The 22,949-nt window shown below is 47.9% G+C and overlaps 1 protein-coding gene across 11 annotated transcripts in view; it reads right to left on the bottom strand.

Annotated features, from left to right (window-relative positions):
- Window positions 1–13,614: 13,614 nt before the first annotated feature.
- LOC141953659 (G protein-activated inward rectifier potassium channel 1-like) overlaps window positions 13,615–22,949 on the bottom strand; it is a 19,636-nt gene continuing 10,301 nt past the window's right edge. For 5 of the 11 annotated variants that reach the window (XM_074892405.1, XM_074892408.1, XM_074892404.1 and 2 more), the window contains exons 5-6: window positions 19,510–19,726; window positions 13,615–17,642 (exon numbers count right to left, since the gene is read on the bottom strand). In XM_074892405.1, coding sequence (XP_074748506.1) covers window positions 17,071–17,642; window positions 19,510–19,726 — 789 coding nt within the window. In that variant the 3' untranslated portion in view covers window positions 13,615–17,070. Of the gene's footprint in view, window positions 17,643–18,855; window positions 18,987–19,509; window positions 19,727–21,488; window positions 21,570–22,949 lie in introns of those variants that run through there. The other 6 variants (XR_012631955.1, XR_012631954.1, XR_012631952.1 and 3 more) reach the window with 5 other exon arrangements.

Below are 22,949 nucleotides of genomic sequence, written 5' to 3'. Positions count from 1 at the left end.
CCTCCCACCCTTTTTCGGCCTCCCACCCCTTTTTGGCCTCCAATTTTTTTCTAGCCTCTACTTCTCTCCAGCCTCCCACCCCTTTTTGGCCTCCCACTCCTTTTCGGCCTCCAATTACTTCTACCCTCAACTTCGCTCCAGCCTCCCACCATTTTTTGGCCTCCCACCCCTTTTTGACCTCCAATTTTTTCTGGCCTCTACTTCTCTCCAGCCTCCCACCCTTTTTTGGCCTCCCACCCCTTTTCGGCCTCCAATTTTTTCTGGCCTCAACTTCGCTCCGGCCTCCCACCCTTTTTTGGCCTCCCACCCCTTTGTGGCCTCCCACCCCTTTTCGACCTCCAATTTTTTCTGCTCTCTACTTCTCTCCACCCTCCCACCCTTTTTTGGCCTCCCACCCTTTTTGGCCTCACACTCCTTTTCGCCCTCTAATTGTTTCTGGCCTCAACTATTCACCGGTCTCTCACTCCATTTGGCCTCCCACCCCTTTTCGGCATCCAATTTTTTCTGGACTCTAATTCTCTCCAGCCTCCCACAATTTTTCAGCCTCACAACCCTTTTCGTCCTCCAATTTTTTCTGGACTCTACTTCTCTCCAGCCTCCCACCCTTTTTCGGCCTCCCACCCCTTTTCGGCCACCAATTTTTTCTGGCCTCTACTTCTCTCCAGCCTCCCACCCCTTTGTGGCCTCCCTACCCTTTTTGGCCTCCAATTCTTTCTGGCCTCTACTTCTCTCCAGCCTCCCACCCTTTTTTGGCCTCCCACCCCTATGTGTCCTCCCACCCCTTTTTGACCTCCAATTTTTTCTGGCCTCTACTTCTCTCCAGCTTCCCACCCCTTTTTGACCTCCCACCCCTTTTTGCCTCCCACCCCATTTTGGCCTCCAATTTTTTTCTAGCATCTACTTCTCTCCAGCCTCCCACCCTTTTTGGCCTCCCACCCCTTTTTGACCTCCAATTTCTTCTGGCCTCTACTTCTCTCCACCCTCCCACCCCTTTTTGGCCTCCCACTCCTTTTCGCTCTCTAATTGTTTCTGGGCTCTACTATTCACCGGTGTCTCACTGCTTTTTGGCCTCCCATCCCATTTTGGCCTCCAATTTTTTTTCTGGCCTCTACTTCTCTCCAGCCTCCCACCCTTTTTTGGCCTCCCACCCCTTTTTGGCCTCCAATTTTTTTCTAGCCTCTACTTCTCTCCAGCCTCCCACCATTTTTTGGCCTCCCACCCCTTTTTGACCTCCAATTTTTTCTGGCCTCTACTTCTCTCCAGCCTCCCACCCTTTTTTGGCCTCCCACCCCTTTTTGACCTCCAATTTTTTCTGGCCTCTACTTCTCTCCACCCTCCCACCCCTTTTTGGCCTCCCACTCCTTTTCACCTTCTAATTGTTTCTGGCCTCTACTATTCACCGGTCTCTCACTCCTTTTTCGCCTCCCACCCCTTTTCGGCCTCCCACTCCTTTTCGGCCTCCAATTATTTCTACCCTCAACTTCGCTCCAGCCTCCCACCCCTTTTTGGCCTCCCACCCCTTTGTGGCCTCCCACCCCTTTTTGACCTCCAATTTTTTCTGGCCTCTACTTCTCTCCAGCCTCCCACCCCTTTGTGGCCTCCCACCCCTTTTTGACCTCCAATTTTTTCTGGCCTCTACTTCTCTCCAGCCTTCCACCCCTTTTTGGCCTCCCACCCCTTTTTGGCCTCCCACTCCTTTTCGGCCTCCAATTATTTCTACCCTCAACTTCGCTCCAGCCTCCCACCATTTTTTGGCCTCCCACCACTTTTCGACCTCCAATTTTTTCTGGCCTCTACTTCTGTGGTGGTTCAGCCTCTGCCGGGGTCTGAGACCACGCGGCCGCTGCCCCTCCCCCACAAAGGGAGTGAAATACAAAGCCCCAAGACTGAAATAAGGAAAGGTTTAATACAACAATGCAATAGCAACACAACGAGCAACAGCAATAACAATAACAGTAATAGTGATAGCAATGAACAGAGCAAAATAGCTACCAAATACAGCAGTTTGAAGCACGATGTACAAAACCACGAGTGCACCGCGCTCCGCGCCAGGAAAATGTGACCTGCCAGGATGTGACGTCGGCATGGTATCTGAATAACCCGGCTAGAGCTTCCCCCCACTGCTGGGGAAATTTAACCCTATCCTGGTTAAACCAGGACAACTTCTCTCCACCCTCCCACCCCTTTTTCGCCTCCCACTCCTTTTCGCCTTCTAATTCTTTCTGGCCTCTACTATTCACTGGTCTCTCACTTCTTTATGGTCTCCCACCCCTTTTTGGACTCCCACTCCTTTTCGGCCTCCAATTTTTTCTACCCTCAACTTCTCTCCAGTCTCCCACCATTTTATGGCCTCCCACCCCTTTGTGGCCTCCCACCCCTTTTCGACCTCCAATTTTTTCTGCTCTCTACTTCTCTCCAGCCTCCCACCCCTTTTTGGCCTCCCACCATTTTTTGGCCTCCCACCCCTTTTCGACCTCCAATTTTTTCTGCCCTCTACTTCTCTCCACCCTCCACCGCTTTTCGGCCTCCCACTCCTTTTCGCCTTCTAATTGTTTCTGGCCTCTACTATTCACTGGTCTCTCACTTCTTTATGGTCTCCCACCCCTTTTTGGACTCCCACTCCTTTTCGGCCTCCAATTTTTTCTACCCTCAACTTCTCTCCAGTCTCCCACCATTTTATGGCCTCCCACCCCTTTGTGGCCTCCCACCCCTTTTCGACCTCCAATTTCGTCTAGACTCTACTTCTCTCCAGCCTCCCACCCCTTTTGGGCCTCCCACCCCTTTTTCGCCTCCCACCCCTTTTCGACCTCCAATTTTTTCTGGCCTCTACTTCTCTCCAGCTTCCCACCCTTTTTTGGACCCCCACCACTTTTTGGCCTCCCACTCCTTTTCGCCCTCTAATTGTTTCTGGCCTCTACTATTCACCGGTGTCTCACTGCTTTTTGGCCTCCCATCCCATTTTGGCCTCCAAATTTTTTTCTGGCCTCTACTTCTCTCCAGCCTCCCACCCTTTTTCGGCCTCCCACCCCTTTTTGGCCTCCAATTTTTTTCTAGCCTCTACTTCTCTCCAGCCTCCCACCCCTTTTTGGCCTCCCACTCCTTTTCGGCCTCCAATTACTTCTACCCTCAACTTCGCTCCAGCCTCCCACCATTTTTTGGCCTCCCACCCCTTTTTGACCTCCAATTTTTTCTGGCCTCTACTTCTCTCCAGCCTCCCACCCTTTTTTGGCCTCCCACCCCTTTTCGGCCTCCAATTTTTTCTGGCCTCAACTTCGCTCCGGCCTCCCACCCTTTTTTGGCCTCCCACCCCTTTGTGGCCTCCCACCCCTTTTCGACCTCCAATTTTTTCTGCTCTCTACTTCTCTCCACCCTCCCACCCTTTTTTGGCCTCCCACCCTTTTTGGCCTCACACTCCTTTTCGCCCTCTAATTGTTTCTGGCCTCAACTATTCACCGGTCTCTCACTCCATTTGGCCTCCCACCCCTTTTCGGCATCCAATTTTTTCTGGACTCTAATTCTCTCCAGCCTCCCACAATTTTTCAGCCTCACAACCCTTTTCGTCCTCCAATTTTTTCTAGCCTCTACTTCTCTCCAGCCTCCCACCCTTTTTCGGCCTCCCACCCCTTTTTGACCTCCAATTTTTTTGTAGCCTCTACTTCTCTCCAGCCTCCCACCCCTTTTCGGCCTCCCACCCCTTTTCGGCCACCAATTTTTCTGGCCTCTACTTAACTCCAGCCTCCCACCCCTTTTTGGCCTCCCACCCCTTTTTGGCTTCCCACTCCTTTTCGGCCTCCAATTTTTTCTAGCCTCTACTTCTCTCCAGCCTCCCACCCCTTTTTGGCCTCCCACCCCTTTTCAGCCTCCAATTGTTTCTGGCCTCTACTTCTCTCCAGCTTCCCACCCCTTTTTGGTCTCCCACTCCTTTTCGTCTTCTAATTGTTTCTGGCCTCTACTATTCACCGGTCTCTCACTCCTTTTTTGCCTCCCATCCCTTTTTGGTCTCCCACTCCTTTTCGGCCTCCAATTTTTTCTACCCTTAACTTCGCTCCTGCCTCCCACCATTTTTTGGCCTCCCAGCCTTTTTCAGACTCCAATTCTTTCTGGCCTCTACTTCTCCCCAGCCTCCCACCATTTTTTGGCCTCCCACCCCTTTTCGGCCTCCAATTCTTTCTGGCCTCTACTTCTCTCCAGCCTCCCACCCCTTTTTGGCCTCCCACCCCTTTCTGACCTCCAATTTTTTCTAGCCTCTACTTCTCTCCAGCCTCCCACCCCTTTGTGGCCTCCCACCCCTTTTCGGCCTCCAATTTTTTCTGGCCTCTACTTCTCTCCAGCCTCCCACCTTTTTTGGCCTCCCACCCCTTTTCGCCTTCTAATTATTTCTGGCCTCTACTATTCACCGGTGTCTCACTCCTTTTTGGCCTTCCACCCCTTTGTGGCCTCCCACTCCTTTTCGACCTCCAATTTTTTCTGGCCTCTACTTCTCTCCACCCTCCCACCCTTTTTTGGCCTCCCACCCTTTTTGGCCTCACACTCTTTTTCGCCCTCTAATTGTTTCTGGCCTCTACTATTCACCGGTCTCTCACTCCTTTTTGGCCTCCCACCCCTTTTTGACCTCCAATTTTTTCTGGCCTCTACTTCTCTCCAGCCTCCCACCCTTTTTTGGCCTCCCACCCATTTTCGGCGTCCAATATTTCTGGCCTCTACTTCTCTCCAGCCTCCCACCCTTTTTCGGCCTCCCACCCCTTTTCGACCTCCAATTTTTTCTGCCCTCTACTTCTCTCCACCCTCCACCGCTTTTCGGCCTCCCACTCCTTTTCGCCTTCTAATTGTTTCTGGCCTCTACTATTCACTGGTCTCTCACTTCTTTATGGTCTCCCACCCCTTTTTGGACTCCCACTCCTTTTCGGCCTCCAATTTTTTCTACCCTCAACTTCTCTCCAGTCTCCCACCATTTTATGGCCTCCCACCCCTTTGTGGCCTCCCACCCCTTTTCGACCTCCAATTTCGTCTAGACTCTACTTCTCTCCAGCCTCCCACCCCTTTTGGGCCTCCCACCCCTTTTTCGCCTCCCACCCCTTTTCGACCTCCAATTTTTTCTGGCCTCTACTTCTCTCCAGCTTCCCACCCTTTTTTGGACCCCCACCACTTTTTGGCCTCCCACTCCTTTTCGCCCTCTAATTGTTTCTGGCCTCTACTATTCACCGGTGTCTCACTGCTTTTTGGCCTCCCATCCCATTTTGGCCTCCAAATTTTTTTCTGGCCTCTACTTCTCTCCAGCCTCCCACCCTTTTTCGGCCTCCCACCCCTTTTTGGCCTCCAATTTTTTTCTAGCCTCTACTTCTCTCCAGCCTCCCACCCCTTTTTGGCCTCCCACTCCTTTTCGGCCTCCAATTACTTCTACCCTCAACTTCGCTCCAGCCTCCCACCATTTTTTGGCCTCCCACCCCTTTTTGACCTCCAATTTTTTCTGGCCTCTACTTCTCTCCAGCCTCCCACCCTTTTTTTGCCTCCCACCCCTTTTCGGCCTCCAATTTTTTCTGGCCTCTACTTCTCTCCACCCTCCCACCCCTTTTTGGCCTCCCACTCCTTTTCGCCTTCTAATTGTTTCTGGCCTCTACTATTCACCGGTCTCTCACTCCTTTTTGGCCTCCTACCCCTTTTCGGTCTCCCACTCCTTTTCGGCCTCCAATTATTTCTACCCTCAACTTCGCTCCAGCCTCCCACCCCTTTTTGGCCTCCCACCCCTTTGTGGCCTCCCACCCCTTTTTGACCTCCAATTTTTTCTGGCCTCTACTTCTCTCCAGCCTCCCACCCCTTTGTGGCCTCCCACCCCTTTTTGACCTCCAATTTTTTCTGGCCTCTACTTCTCTCCAGCCTTCCACCCCTTTTTGGCCTCCCACCCCTTTTTGGCCTCCCACTCCTTTTCGGCCTCCAATTATTTCTACCCTCAACTTCGCTCCAGCCTCCCACCCTTTTTTGGCCTCCCACCACTTTTCGGCCTCCAATTTTTTCTGGCCTCTACTTCTGTGGTGGTTCAGCCTCTGCCGGGGTCTGAGACCACGCGGCCGCTGCCCCTCCCCCACAAAGGGAGTGAAATACAAAGCCCCAAGACTGAAATAAGGAAAGGTTTAATACAACAATGCAATAGCAACACAACGAGCAACAGCAATAACAATAACAGTAATAGTGATAGCAATGAACAGAGCAAAATAGCTACCAAATACAGCAGTTTGAAGCACGATGTACAAAACCACGAGTGCACCGCGCTCCGCACCAGGAAAATGTGACCTGCCAGGATGTGACGTCGGCATGGTATCTGAATAACCCGGCTAGAGCTTCCCCCCACTGCTGGGGAAACTTAACCCTATCCTGGTTAAACCAGGACAACTTCTCTCCACCCTCCCACCCCTTTTTCGCCTCCCACTCCTTTTCGCCTTCTAATTCTTTCTGGCCTCTACTATTCACCGGTCTCTCACTCCTTTTTGGCCTTCCACCCCTTTTTGGCCTCCCACTCCTTTTCGGCCTCCAATTTTTTCTACCCTCAACTTCGCTCCGGCCTCCCACCCTTTTTTGGCCTCCCACCCCTTTGTGGCCTCCCACCCCTTTTCGACCTCCAATTTTTTCTGCTCTCTACTTCTCTCCACCCTCCCACCCTTTTTTGGCCTCCCACCCTTTTTGGCCTCACACTCCTTTTCGCCCTCTAATTGTTTCTGGCCTCAACTATTCACCGGTCTCTCACTCCATTTGGCCTCCCACCCCTTTTCGGCATCCAATTTTTTCTGGACTCTAATTCTCTCCAGCCTCCCACAATTTTTCAGCCTCACAACCCTTTTCGTCCTCCAATTTTTTCTAGCCTCTACTTCTCTCCAGCCTCCCACCCTTTTTCGGCCTCCCACCCCTTTTTGACCTCCAATTTTTTTGTAGCCTCTACTTCTCTCCAGCCTCCCACCCCTTTTCGGCCTCCCACCCCTTTTCGGCCACCAATTTTTCTGGCCTCTACTTAACTCCAGCCTCCCACCCCTTTTTGGCCTCCCACCCCTTTTTGGCTTCCCACTCCTTTTCGGCCTCCAATTTTTTCTAGCCTCTACTTCTCTCCAGCCTCCCACCCCTTTTTGGCCTCCCACCCCTTTTCAGCCTCCAATTGTTTCTGGCCTCTACTTCTCTCCAGCTTCCCACCCCTTTTTGGTCTCCCACTCCTTTTCGTCTTCTAATTGTTTCTGGCCTCTACTATTCACCGGTCTCTCACTCCTTTTTTGCCTCCCATCCCTTTTTGGTCTCCCACTCCTTTTCGGCCTCCAATTTTTTCTACCCTTAACTTCGCTCCTGCCTCCCACCATTTTTTGGCCTCCCAGCCCTTTTCAGACTCCAATTCTTTCTGGCCTCTACTTCTCCCCAGCCTCCCACCATTTTTTGGCCTCCCACCCCTTTTCGGCCTCCAATTCTTTCTGGCCTCTACTTCTCTCCAGCCTCCCACCCCTTTTTGGCCTCCCACCCCTTTCTGACCTCCAATTTTTTCTAGCCTCTACTTCTCTCCAGCCTCCCACCCCTTTGTGGCCTCCCACCCCTTTTCGGCCTCCAATTTTTTCTGGCCTCTACTTCTCTCCAGCCTCCCACCTTTTTTGGCCTCCCACCCCTTTTCGCCTTCTAATTATTTCTGGCCTCTACTATTCACCGGTGTCTCACTCCTTTTTGGCCTTCCACCCCTTTGTGGCCTCCCACTCCTTTTCGACCTCCAATTTTTTCTGGCCTCTACTTCTCTCCACCCTCCCACCCTTTTTTGGCCTCCCACCCTTTTTGGCCTCACACTCTTTTTCGCCCTCTAATTGTTTCTGGCCTCTACTATTCACCGGTCTCTCACTCCTTTTTGGCCTCCCACCCCTTTTTGACCTCCAATTTTTTCTGGCCTCTACTTCTCTCCAGCCTCCCACCCTTTTTTGGCCTCCCACCCATTTTCGGCGTCCAATATTTCTGGCCTCTACTTCTCTCCAGCCTCCCACCCCTTTTTGGCCTCCCACCCCTTTTTGACCTCCAATATTTTCTGGCCTCTACTTCTCTCCTGCCTCCCACACCTTTTTGGCCTCCCAACCATTTTTTGACATCCCACCCCTTTTCGGCCTCCAATTTTTTCTAGCCTCTACTTCTCTCCAGCCTCCGACCACTTTTTGGCCTCCCACCCCTTTTTGCCTCCCACTAACTTTTGGCCTCCAATTTTTTTCTGGCCTCTAATTACCACCAGCCTCCCACCCTTTTTTGGCCTCCCACTCCATTTTGGCCTCCAATTTTTTCTGGCCTCAACTTCTCTCCAGCCTCCCACCCCTTTTTGCCTCCCACCCCTTTTCGGCCTCCAATTTTTTCTGGCCTCTACTTCTCTCGAGCCTCCCACCCCTTTTTGACCTCCCACCCCTTTTTGCCTCCCACTAACTTTTGGCCTCCAATTTTTTTCTGGCCTCTATTTACCACCGGCCTCCCACCCTTTTTTGTACTCCCACCCCATTTTGGTCTCCAATTTATTCTGGCCACTACTTCTCCCCAGCCTCCCACCATTTTTCAACTTTCCACCCCATTTTGGCCTCCAATTTTTTCTAGCCTCTACTTCTCTCCAGCCTCCCACCCATTTGTGGCCTCCCACCCCTTTTTGGCCTCCAATTTTTTCTAGCCTCTACTTCAGCCTCCCACCCCTTTTTGGCCTCCCACCCCTTTTCGGCATCCAATTCTTTCTGGCCTCTACTTCTCTCCAGCCTCCCACCCCTTTTGGGCCTCCCACCCCTTTTTGGCCTCCCACCCCTTTTCGCACTCCAATTTTTTCTGGCCTCTACTTCTCTCCAGCTTCCCACCCCTTTTTGGCCTCCCACCCCTTTTTGGCCTCCCACTCCTTTTCGCCCTCTAATTGTTTCTGGCCTCTACTATTCACCGGTCTCTCACTCCTTTTTGGCCTCCCACCCCTTTTCGGCCTCCCACCCCTTTTTGCCTCCCACTAACTTTTGGCCTCCAATTTTTTTCTGGCCTCTATTTACCACCAGCCTCCCACCCTTTTTTGGCCTCCCACCCCTTTATGGCCTCCATTTTTTTCTAGCCTCTACTTCTCTCCAGCCTCCCACCCCTTTTTGACCTCCCACCCCTTTTTGCCTCCCACTAACTTTTGGCCTCCAATTTTTTTCTGGACTGTATTTACCAGCAGCCTCCCACCCTTTTTTGTACTCCCACCCCATTTTGGCCTCCAATTTATTCTGGCCTCTACTTTTCCCCAGCCTCCCACCATTTTTCGAACTCCCACCCCTTTTCGGCCTCCAATTTTTTCTAGCCTCTACTCAGCCTCCCACCCCTTTTTGGCCTCCCACCCCTTTTCGGCCTCCAATTTTTTCTAGCCTCTACTTCTCTCCAGCCTCCCACCCCTTTTGGGCCTCCCACCCCTTTTCGACCTCCAATTTTTTCTGGACTCTACTTCTCTCCAGCCTCCCACCCTTTTTTGGCCTCCCTCCCCTTTTTGGCCTCCCACTCCTTTTCGCCCTCTAATTGTTTCTGGCCTCTACTAATGCCCGTCTCTCACTCCTTTTTGGCGTCCCACCCCTTTTCGCCCTCTAATTTTTTCTAGCCTCTACTTCTCTCCAGCCTCCCACCCCTTTTTGGCCTCCCACCCCTTTTCGACCTCCAATTTTTTCTGGCCTCTACTTCTCTCCAGCCTCCCACCCTTTTTTGGCCTCCCACCCCTTTTCGTCTTCTAATTTTTTGTAACCTCTACTATTCATCGCTCTCCCACTCCTTTTTGGCCTCCCACTCCTTTTCGACCTCCAATTTTTTCTAGCCTCTACTTCTCTCCAGCCTCCCACCCCTTTTTGTCCTCCCACTCATTTTTGGCCTCCAGTTTTTCTGGCCTCTGCTTTCTTCCAGCCTCCCACCCTTTTTTGGCTTCCCACCCCATTTCGGCCTCCAATTTTTTCTGCCCTCTACTTCTCTCCGGCCTCCCACCCTGTGGCAACTGAGGCACGGACTCCAGAAGAAATCCAGAGAGAAAGAGAGAGAAGGCACGAGCGTTTAATGTTACAATGATAAATACTTATGCTCTCGGATGCTGTCAGAAAAGCTCTTAATTCATAGTTAACAAATCAGCAATTAGACAGCTATCAACCTTTTCTCCTATCAGCATAAGGCCACTCTAACACGCACTGTGCAGGCCAATCACCCTCTCGTTCACGTGCTGTTCTCGCGGTAGCATCTTCTCGCAGTTCAGTACTTTTTCACAGTTTAGTGTTGCAGCTGTCCGTTGGTTTTTGCTGCCACCTTGGCATAGCTCAACAGCCTCTTACCTTTCTTCCAAGGCCTGTTTTTCATCAAAGCCTAGCACTTTCTCACAGGCTGTGCAAGGCTGACAGGCCAATGCCTCCCACACCACCCCTTTCTGGCCTCCCCTTCTGGCCTCTAGTTCCCTCCGGCCACACACCCGTTATTGGTCTCCCACCATGATTCGGCCTCCAATTTTTTCTGCCCTCCACTTCTCTACAGCCTCCCACCCCTTTTTGGCCTCCAACAGCTTTTTGGCCTCACACCACCTTTTGGACTCCACTTTTTCCCTGGGTTCTACTTCCCTCTGGCTTCCCACCATGATTCAGCCTCCAATTCTTTCTGGCCTCTACTTCCCTCTGGCCTCCCACCCTGTTTGGGCCTCCTACACCATTTCAGCCTCCAATTTTTTCTAGCCTCTACTACTCTCCAGCCTCCCACTCCTTTTTGGCCTCCCACCCTATTTTGAGCTCCACTTTTTCTGGTCTCTACTTCCCTCTGGGCTCCCACCCCGTTTGGGCCTCCAACCCCATTTTGGCCTCCAATTTTTTCTGGCCTCTACTACTCACCAGCCTCCCACTCCCTTTTGGCCTCCCACCCCAATTTGGGCTCCACTTTTTCTGACCTCTACTTCCCTCCACACTCCCACCTTTGTGGCCTCCCACCCCATTTCGGCCTCCAATTATTCTCGCCTCTACTAGTCTCCGACCTCCCACCCCGTTTTGGCCTCCCACCCCATTTCGTTCTCCAATTTCTTCTGGGCCCCACTTCCCTCCAGCCTCCCACCCCATTTTGGCCTCCAATTCTTTCTGGCCTCTGCTTCCTTCCAGCCTCCCACCCCATTTTGGCCTCCAGTTTTTCTGGCCTCTGCTTCCCTCCAGGCTCCCCCTCTTTTTAGCCTCCCACCCCATTTCGGCCTCCAATTATTCTGGCCTCTACTACTCTCTGACCTTCCACCGCGTTTCGGCCTCCCACCCCATTTCGTTCATATCAGTGTTGAATAGAGAGGGCAACAGAGGAGGGCCCACATGCACACGAGGGGCAACAGGACCCTGTGGTCCCAGGACTCACCACAGCTCTCGCTCTAAGCGCTGCCAGGGAAATTTACCACTTCAGACCCTTCTTTCTCCTTCCCTTCTCCCTTCCTCTACCGTAGCTCCAGTCCTCTCCCTAAAAGAATATGCGGGTGTCTCTCAGCTCTTACAAGAGCAGGCTTCCTACACACGCAGCCTCGCTCGCTCACGCACTACGTGGCCGTACCGCGCTTGGGGTGACGCACGCAGCCCCTGGGTGCACGCTGGCAGTCTGGTCCACTGCGGACTGTAAAGAGGGTTCCTTCCTCATCCAGAGAGGCAGGCTCTCTCTTCCTGCAGTGGGAGGCAGGTGCTGCCCAGATGGCCTTGATTTTCTCCTTCTTTCCCTTTCTCTGGCTTCTCCAGCTTCAGCCACGGCAGCTCCTGGCTGCTGTCCACAGCCGGGAAGAGCTCCGCCTGTCCCTTTTAGCCCCCGTGCCCTGAGAAGCACAAGGCCAGGCACAGACACCCCACGCAAGCCCGAGGTGGGCGCGGTCAACGGCATCCCCAGGGCAGGAATGGACCAGTGTGGCCTCAGCACGGCCTCTGGAAGAGGGAAAGAGGCAGCAGTGACCATTATTGCCCTAGATCACTCCCGCCTGTAGCCCCACCTTCCACAAGGGCTTCTGCAGATGCACCGAGGGCCAGCCTGCTGCCCTCACGACAGGGTTTGGCAGTGGCCTGGAGCTACGGGACAGGCTTCAGGGTAGGTGCTGGAGCTCGAGGCAGCTGCACCAGGCGAGCGGGGCCAGAGCCGGCTCAGGTGGAGCTCTGGTGAGTTGCGGAGGCGCCCGGCGACTGCCCCTGGGGAGACGCCCGCCTCCTTCCCCTCTTTCCGCTCTCGGGGAACTGCTCAGGGCTGCCCCAGCCCACCTCGCCTCCAGTGGAACAGGACCCTGCTGCAGCGGCGGGGTGAAGCACCCCGTCCCGCCTCCGCCGGGCGGTCGGCAGGCAGCGGACACCCCGCCCCCGCCCCACCGCTCCCCTCGGCCCTCACCCACTGCCAGCAAACCTGCCCCTGCAGCCGCCATATCACGACAGCAGCAAAGCCGGCTCCTGCGCCGCCGCGCACCGGAGTGCCACGGCGCATGCGAACTCCAGGAGCCGTCACTGCGCACGCGCCCTCTCCGAGCCGCCGCCGCGCATGCGCACGCATGGAGCCACCGCCGCGCATGCGCCCTCTCCGAGCTGCCGCCACTGTGCATGCACACTTCCGGGGCTGCCACTGCGCATGCGCCCTCTCGGAGCTGCTGCTGCCATGGCTCATCTGCGCTCCTGGGGCCGCCACGGCGCATGCGCACTCCTTGTAGTACAGAAACTTCTGTAGTGCAGCAATCAGCAGTTTTTTCTTTTCCAAAATACTCCATTTTGGCTTTTTTCAGCATCTCTCCACAACATAAAAATTGGTGCTTTTTTTGTTTTGTGCATGAAAATGTGGTTTTCTGCTCTCCAGCTGCATAAATGCAGGCAGATTTGGCTTTCCCAGGAGCTCTAAACTGAAGGTTTTTTCCCGAAAAAAACTGGTTTTTTTCCTCCCATTGCAGACCCAGGATCAGGGAGTTTGAGGTATTTTTGTGCCATGGTAGCGACTCCTGATCTGCCTGCAGGACCCTGTAAGGGACAGGCCCCATTTGGGGGAAATCGCACCCAGACTGAGATGGGAAAAGGAAAAAGGAAAAGGGGAGAACAGGCAGCTTCTGAAAGTGCTTTTGTATCTTCAATAGAGAGATATTTCGGGGCGTGAGGCCAGAGGGGAGTTTAAATCCTTTCTATGACCAGGGTTTCTTTGCATTTTAACAATCTTATAAGACATTTACACTTATGTATCTATTTACACACATATATTGATTTAGAAAATGTCTTTTATATATAGATATTATCTATTTCCACTTACAGAATATCTATCTAGACATACATATTTGCACACGTATCTATTTACACTTACATAGAATATCTATTTAGACTTCGCTGTTTACACTTACATCTATTTAGATTTAGATAACTATTTACACTTACATATAATCTCTATTTAGATTACATATAAGCTACCAACAGCCCTGAGAGTCCCTGGCAATGCAAGGGAAATCCCCCACAGCCCTATGAACAGCACTGGGGACTGTCTGGGAACCCCCAGTGACCCCAAAGAGGGTCCAAGAGATCTTGGGACCAGCTCCAACCCCTCAGACACAGTAACCTCCTTCCCTCAGGCACACTGTCACAGGTGCTTGCCGAGTCAAAGGGACTGCAGGAGCCACAGCCACGATTACAAAGAGTAAACCAATCATTTATTAATCATTACATATAAACAACACTTGGGATTGAGACTTTCACAGGGCTTGATGCCATTATGCTTTCGCCTTCTGTGAAACCTGAACAGTTGCTACTGGACCAGCATTCCTCAGTCTGGCGTGGAATGGTCAGCTCCTGCCATTGCCCTTGATGTGGCAAGTCACCAAGCAGTCATCAGCCTCCCTTGAGCTTTTTCCTTTGGGGATGGAATTCATTTCCGGTAGTTGAGAGGAAATCGCATCTGTCTGTGCTTAGACTGGCAGCTTGAAAGCACATTTCACACCTCTCGGCTCCCTGCCACCTCACCGGTCTGGCACGGTGTGTCATGCCTGTGCAGCATCAAACCGAGACCTCAGATCAAAGTACAGAACTGAATGCTGGGTGGCACAGGGGAAAGTTTTTGTCATGATCTTGACCACCTGCATTGCCCAGCACCGAGCATCAGGAGGCAGGTGGTGGGTGGCCGCAATGCACACACGTGTCTCAGCCGGCTGCCCTGGCAGCAGTCATCCCCCTTGCTGTGCTGGCGCAGCACGTGCCGCTGGAGACCCTGGCTGCAGGGTTGCATTTGTAGCCACAGAGCGGGCTCAGAGCTGGGCCACCTGCTGAAAAAGCAAGGGCACGTACTGCTCCCACCCACTTTCCAGTTCGGGGCTTGATCCACCCTGTGACCCAGCTCCTGGTGGCGGCACCGGTGACCCCTCGGTCACGCACGGCTCTGCAGTCGCTGGGGGCCCCTTGGTGCCCTCCTGGGGCCACGCAAAGCTGGCTGTGCTCTTCCTCCTTGCCCTCCTGTATCTCTGGTCACCCTGTTGTGTCATTTTGCTTTTAAGTTTGCTTTCCTACTCCTTCATCCTTACTCTCTTCCAGAGCAAATACAGTCCTTGAGGAGTAAGAGTAATAGTAATAGTGTTAGGAGAGATGCACGCTGCAGCCCTCAGTCTCAGGAAGACATCCTTTTGCTTCACACAGTAGGAACAGAGTTGCCATAGGGTTCCCAGAAGTACTTTGATAATTATTTTTGTCACAGCAGGCATTGCAGAAAACCACCACACGGCTTGCAAGCTCTTCCATAATACATTTAGAGCGTGAAGATTCTGCTTAGCATTGAGACTGGTCTACAGGCAAGTCTTGGGAGGCCACAATTAAATCTTCTCTGTAGCTATAGGAGCAGTCCAGAACTGGGAAAACTGAAAATAGCTTAGGATCATCCTCCAGAATGCACAGCAGCACAGAATACTACTGCCTTACGTGTCTGACAGCTGCATGACATGTGCGGAACAGCCTTTCATGTAACTATCTGAAAAAGCAGATACAGGGTACTTTTGCTCATTGTTTCTGTGTCTATTAGAAATGCACTCTGAGCTGACTCACAAGAACGCTTGAGATACAAGGTGGATGTAATTTTATTTTATACCAATTTTGGCTGTTCTGAAGAGTGGGGAGAGTCATCGTCCATCAAGACTTCATGCTGTCATCTGAATATCCCATACTAATACATTTAATAAATGAAAATACAGATTTCAGCACATACATAATGTTGAAATTCACGTTGAAAACAAACAACAACAACAAGCAAATTCTACCTGTTTAAAAAAATACCACTTTCCAGTTCCACACTGTAGGCAGGAGATCAAAAGCAAGAAGTAGCGATTTATGCAAGCTGAGCCATCCCCGGCTTGGATATATCACTTTACCTCTTTTTTCTAGTCATCGAGGCATGCGTTGCCAACTGATATGGCCACGACCCCTTTTAAATTCGACCGAATTCTGTCCACGTAACAGGAGTGCTCTGCTAGTGATAAGCACCCTGTATGCTGAGCTATAGAACACTGCATTTTACAAACCAGCAAGTTCTGATTATGCTTGCTCATCACCAACTGGAAAAAAAAGACCTCTTTAACACATTCAGATGGGACAGCAGAACAGCTGAATAGTTCTGCAATTATTCTGTAGAACTGCAGGAAATCTCAGAAAGTCAAAGTCTTAGTTCTCGCCATTTCACGATGATCAGTTAAGGCAAATAGTAGTCTCAGTTATGCAAGATCTGTTTTAAAACCAGAAAAGCATATTTCTCTCTTGTTCAAGGCCAGTCACTTAGAAAAAGCTGTACGACACTTTAAAGACATACTGAATACCAAAATACCAACACCTCTGTATAAATATTCACTGACATCCTTTTGGTCCCTTCTACAGATAAGGTTGCCATCTTCCAGTGATGATCTTCTAAAATATTCATTCAACAATTCAAAGTAAACCACCATTACTACCAGAAGCACTTTGAGAGAATGCTTCATTAGGCTCAAAACCATGAAAGCCCTCTCTCAGCTGCACACTTAACATGCTACAGATCGGAGCTGCCTTTTCTTTCAGTATCTTAATATATTTATGTTAAAACAGAGTTCTACCCTGCAATAAATTGCATAATACCATAAAGGTCAAATCTACAAAATTGAGAATCACACATAAAAGAAGGCAAATGTAACAAAAAAAAAAGAGCAACATCAAAGACCCTACCATTCATTAGTAAAACTCTGAGATGTGTACATACTATTGTCCATTCCTGTAATGACTGCGCATTATCTAGTGCTTTGCTTTTGTTTACTTACAACGAGTCTCCAAACTAAAATTTCATGAATTTGAGGTATGAGACATACCATTAAGTTGAGCTGCCGATCACAAGTTCTCTTCATGGTGAGTGGCGATACGGTCATTAAAATTCAACATGTGATCCACCTGATCGAATGCTGGGGTCTAATTTTGGACAGGATAAACGATCCTCGTGTTTATGAGAGCTTGTGTGAGTCAAATGACACAAATGGCTATTGCAAACCGCTCCCTTTACCTTAATGACAATGAACGAGATTCTCAGGCCATGGAGCTGGCATGCCACAATCATTGAGAAAGAAGGATGCATGGCACTAGGCTGCACAGGAACGCCACCTTCCAATGGACTCACTGACAGAGAACTGGACTACAACTGAGCAGCATCACAGTTTCTTCCTGTATTCTGCTGTTCTATAGATCAGGAACGGTCCGAGATCTGAGCTGCACAAAATTGTGTTTCATCTGGTTTTACATCCTTTTTGGCTTGGTTTCTGAACATTTCACTCTGCAGCCATGAAAAAGTATATGCGTATATGGAAGACAATGTAGATTTGCAACAAGCATGCCGATAAATGTCTTTAGGGCAGCTAGCTCTTTGACACAACGGTCCTTACTGCCCCTCAAAATCCTATTATGCTACCTAAGTTAGATCTGTACAGAACAATTATACAAAAAGGATCTTTCTTCCTGAAAGGGGCAAAACCAAATTATGAATTTACTGTAAGACTTACTGTAAGACTCTTTCAGGTCAGCAGTCTCGAAGTTTATCAGCCAACAACTCCTGTTGCTTCTGCTCTTAAGAGAGACAATCAGAGTTCATTTTTCACAGTTTGGGAGGAAAATCGTCCAGTTTCATCTCTAGAGGGCACATATTTTGAGGGTTCTTCTGTAACTTGAGATCACTGGTAGACTGAGTCAAAGCCTCGACATTTATTTTTAAGGCTTTCAGCTGTATCCTGTCATCACTGTCTTCACTGTTAGAGATAGGACGTATTTCTTGAATTTTCAAGAGATCTCCGGTACTGCAAGTCTTCTCTGTGTTACTGGAACTCATTCTCAGGGCTCTTCTTGGAAGGTCTTCCTTTCTCAAGCTAATCTTCTGAAGTTTAAAAGGGAGCTTGTTTTTCTCTCCTGCAGTATCAATACAGTCAAGTGAACAAACCTGTTCTCTTCTGGTTTTGTTATTATTGCCAGGACTGTTCAAAGGAGATGATAGGGACAGGTTTTCTTCTTGCTCTTTAACACTGTAAGGAGGAGTGGGGACTTCAAATGTAGCATGAAACTGAGAATAATCGACACGGAAAAAGCCATCTTCTAGGGACATTACCGGGAGGAATCTGTGACCCCAAAGAACTTCATCTTCTGTATAGGAGGTCCTAGCTTGACACGTCATTCCTACAGAAACAGAGACAAGAGCATGACATTCTAATGTGAACGAGTAGACTGGCACATGAAACAAAAAATGCAGCATAAGGCTGACAGATAAAATCCATGGTAGTCTGTAAGCTAACAAATTTATAGATTATAAAATGGAGTGATTCTTCCTAGTCAATCTCCTGACAGTCAATGGCGTGCCTCCAATTGATTGACTAGATTTTTATGTAAATATTGGATTAAATACTGCAGACTCACACCAAGCAAACAACTTTTGATACAAGTAAAACATTAAATTAAGACAGTATTAGCTCACTAGCAAGAACAATCTTATAGTTTGTATGCAATACCATTTCTTGGAAGTCACCTTGGGAGAAAGGAACGTTGCTTGGCAGAGGCTTACAGAATTCTCTGGCAAAGATTGGGTGTGGGGGTAGCCAAAGCTAAATGAAAAATTTAATCCTCCTTCTATAGGCTAGACTATTTTTTCTCCAAATAGTATGTCAAGACAAAAGCTGTGCAGAGACGCTTGCAGCTGTCTTCCATGCTAAGACATAGGTAGCACTGTAAAGCTTGTAAAAGAATTTGTTCCACTTAGTGCAAACATACATCATTGACAGAATTTACATGTGTGAAGTGACAGCTAAAATGTGTTCTAACCAAGCCAACAAATGTGTTACAATCTCAGCACAACAGTGCTGATGAGAATTAATACAAATATTCCAGGTGAGTAGAACTTTAAGACCTCCTGTCATAGTACTCTTCAGAGGCAAAATTAGCAGTCAGTAAGCCCAAACTCTGATTTGCTTTCCGATTACTGCTACATTAATGCTCAGACAAGTGTAAAATGTTTCCCTTGTGATACCCCATTAGGTAATTGCATGAAATGTGTTATGGACACGTGCTTATCTAAGATACACGGCTCAGCTGCGGGATGAAAAGAGGCTTCTGTGGGGATCTAAAGACTGCTGCACTCGACATGAAAGAGCATTCTGTCCCGGTGGATTGTGTGTTTAGGGCTCAGTGCAGGACATGGATAGTAATTGGTCAGTTCCATTTGCTGTCCAGCACGAGATGACTGCACTTGGCTGCACAAAAAGGACACTACCGTCTCTAAGACGGGAACTGGGCAACCAGTAATTTTGTTGACAGGATGAAAATACTCCTTGATTAATCAAGGTTATACAAATCCTCAAAAGAAGGGAGAGGAAGATCAGAGTATCAATGAACCTACTGAACGATGTGGACTTTAACAGTACGCATGGATCCTCGACGCAGATCTTCTTACGTAACTGCAGTGCGCTGTCACAGCATTCATAAAAGAATTAAGTCCCCAAAAGACAAGGCCACAAAGTCAGCTGTCATCTGGACAATGCCGTATCAGAATTTAAAAAAAAAAAAGTTAAAAAACCCCAAATCCCAGCTCACATTTGCTGATAACCACATGTTCCTACAATCTTTGCGACTATGTGGTCTGTATTTTAAAACTGGGTTTCTTATTTTGCATTCAATTTAATATAAGCTAGGTTGAAAGTCATTTTGCAGCACCGGCAACTTTTAAAGTTCAACGTTCTTTCAGAGAGCTTGTCCTTAAAACAGGAGTCTCACAAGGGTGTTGTACTCTTCTACATGCCATACTCAAAGAGTGGCAGGGTGCATCTCTTCCTGGACGTATTGGTCACTTTGGGCATCAGTAATGCAGAGCCCTGTGGGGAAGGGAGGTCTCCTATTGGCTGGTAAAGCCCACTGAAGCTCTGTAGCATATGGCAGGATATTCTGGAGCATCCTGGATTAGCATCCTGAAAGGATTAACAGCTGCCTCGCTAAAAATATCAGTACTGAAAACAAACACTAAAAATTAGAGCATGCATATTATTCTAAATCTTACCAGTAGTCTCAACGATTCCTTCAAGGATGACAACTATTTCAAATTGCTCGCTTCTTAGTGATCTTTGTGAGAGACAAAAAAAGGGGCTCTTTGAATTAATTTCATGACAGATGGTTAATGGGGAAACTAAAAACAGCTGGTCAGCTCCAGTTCCAAATCCAACATCAAGTTCACACTGGTCTAGCGGCAGAAATTCTCCCTCTGGTGTCTGTCGGGACTAAAGATTAAAAGATGATTTAGTAATCACTGTGTGAGGCAAAACACGAACTCAATGCAATGAAATTTCAGCCTGGCTCTTTCATGACATTATCATCTATGTGTTCAGTCTGGGGTCTTCATAATGGAGATATAAGTAATGCTAAACACTGTAAGACTACTACACACGACCAATTTTGACTTTTCTTATCATGCCACTAGATCTCATCATGATCTACAAACTTTACTAGGATATATATTTTGACAAAAACATTGGGTACCACACTACATGCCTTATAACAGATGTTCACCACGAACATCTGTGTCAAAAGTTCCCATTAATGAGAACAAAATCTACAAGCCAGGTGCATTTCAATCCATTGCCTGAATTCACTTTTCGTTATTTTTATATGTTACCAATTTTTGTTTGGCAGATACTGTGATGTACTAAGTCAAAGGTAAGCATCATAGTAATTGTACAGTACGGCTGGTAAGTGACATTTCCACAAAACCATCTGAATCAATATTAACGATCATCCCTTGCCAATCTGCATGTACCACCTAGTGTATGTTGATCTTAATAATGAACTTATGATCACTGTTAAGCTAAGTGCTCCATTTTTATTCACATCATTACACAGGTCCATTAAAAATACTGATACGGTAACTTCCCCCTGCCCCATAGTGTTCCCCCCAAATCTTCCTCACAGTATAAGTAAAAATTACATCAGTTGGCCAGGCAGCTCCTCAGCTGATTGCTTTAAAAATCTCTGGTGGAAATTGCCCATTAAAATTAGAAGTTTTGCAGAGCCTATTTAAAATCCTATTTAAAATCCTTTCTGCTTATTGCTTGATTAGAAAGCACTTAACTCTTTAAGAAGATGACTACAGATTATAAATTATAGACTATTCCGTAGTTACTAAATAGTTTTAAATGTGTTGCATTGGTATTGACAAATGTATTGGTTCCATTGCTTGGAAACGCCATCCATTATTCCCAAGAGCAAGCCAAAGCTAGCAGTTTTGCCATTGACTTAGATCCGATTGCTATTCTTTTAAGAAAGTTTCTCTCTTTAAAAAAATTCCCTAAGCAACTAGCATACCTTCAGATTGTCTCTCCACCTGTATCTTAAAAACGCTGCATTTTTAATTGCTTGGTATTTACTGGTGATTACATAACCAGTTTGGTGGCTGGTAGAATACAGCTCCTTATTAAATACAACGGATTATTTCATTTATGTACTATGTGTCTGTTTTTCTGCTGAGGAAAAGAAAATTCTTCCTATCTAAATAACCAAGTTCTCCCTTACTCAAAAGTCAGTTTCTCCACTACCGATGAGGACAGGGAAAGTATCAGCTGATTGCTTGTAAAAGCATTCTCACGGATTATTTGTGCTTTGAAAGGATGAAGGCAGTGCTATAAAATAAAAGCTGTCAAAACCACTACTACGTATCAATTGTGACAGTCTCCGTTACATGCAAAGGTATAATCAAACTACCGCAAAAACATTCTTTCTCTTCTCCCGAGGGAACCTGCAGAACTAAGCTGCAGGCTACACCACTGCTTTTGTTGCCTGGGTACTGTTCTTTCAGTGGGTGCACAAATTGGTTGGCAACATATGATCTCTGCTCCAAGGTAACAAGGCTCAACATGAGCTCTATGAAGCAATGTCTAAAACATCACATTTTCCCAAAGTTTTATCAAATACAATTACCTAGATAAAGATGTGCATATTTGCACAAATTTCTGCCTGAATGACTTAAGAACTGTTTCATCTACAAACCATTTTTCTCTGTGGCAGAGTCTTCGATCAAATCCACTCAATAGTAAACAAATCCAGCGAGGATGATTAGAGGTAACAGATCTGGGAGAAAGCAAAAGGTTGTGTTTGAGGTATTCAGTATCTTACACAGAGGACTGCTTTATTCAGGGCATGGAGAATTTTTAAAAGAAACTTATTTGTTAAATAAAAAGAAATTAACCTGAATTAAGATAGATTAGCAGCCCTATAATGTGTTAAGACTCCTAGACAGGGACCTTTGTTGCATATATATAGCTTTACTCAAAGGATCACAAAACAAAGCAGAAGACTATAAACTATCAACAATAAGTTTGGAAGGAACACTCATGATTCTTTATTTTGACCACCTGTGTAACACAAAACCAAATGAATTCCACAGATTAATACAAGCTTGAACAAGGGCACAATTACTTAGGAATGCCCCATTTTAAATGTGGCCAGAGATGGAGAATCCAAAGGTCTAGGTGAGTTCCTCCAAAGGTTAACTGCCTCACAGTTAAGGAAAAAAACAACTCCTCTGTGACTGTATTTTTCCACCTTTAACTTTCTGCCACTAGATCTTTGTCTTGTTTCTTATTACTAGGCAGACTTCCATTGCATCATCGCTTAGTCAGTTTTGGTGTCTGGCCAAACATTTTATGCCCTTCGAGTATTCACTCCTATCCTTTTCATTCTTGGCGCTTCTCTAAACCCTGTTGTTTATGCAAATCCTTCTTTAACTGGACACAATGCAGTTTTATTATTGTTAACCTGCTTTCAGTTCACTCATTTAGAGAACTCACATAATTATGTTTGGATACCCAGGTGGACTAATTAAGCACTGGAGCAGAAAATGCAGGATGCAAAAGACAGATGACCACCGAGCTTAATACTGCCAGTACATTGTAGAGAAATGCGGAATCTAGAAAATGCTAAACTGGTACGTACTTGGGAATCTAGATGCTAAACCGGCACATACTAATTTGCCATACAGTACTACAGTAGTTTCAGTTCTGGTATTCGAGAGGAAAAACCCTGATCGCACCTACCTATGCTTCTGCCCCACCCTTAGACTAGCAGCTTGCAAGAACATTTATTATATATTACATTGCTGAAATAATATGAACTTGTTACTTTGATACCGCTGTTAAAGAATTGTATGTTTTTTGCTAGTGACGCTATACCTGGAGCTGTAGCTTAGATATTTCCCAGGATGACTGCTACTTTTTAATATAGTCCAGTTGCTCCAAACTGTAAATAAGACCTGAGTGAGCTGGGCTCGTTCAGATGGGAGAAGACAGGGCATAGAGGGGGATCTAATAGCAACCTTCCAAAACCTAAGAGGAAGGTATTCAAGAAGATGGAGCCAGGCTCTTCACAGCACTGCATAGCGGGAGCAAGAGAGACAACAAGCAAGTTGAAATTACAGAAGTTCAGGCTGGATTGAAGAAACATTTTTCCATC

This window comes from Strix uralensis, chromosome 22 (genome assembly GCF_047716275.1).
Source record: "Strix uralensis isolate ZFMK-TIS-50842 chromosome 22, bStrUra1, whole genome shotgun sequence".
NCBI classification, from domain to species: domain Eukaryota; kingdom Metazoa; phylum Chordata; class Aves; order Strigiformes; family Strigidae; genus Strix; species Strix uralensis.
Note: the sequence above shows the minus strand (reverse complement) of the source record. Positions and strands in the feature narration are given on the sequence as shown.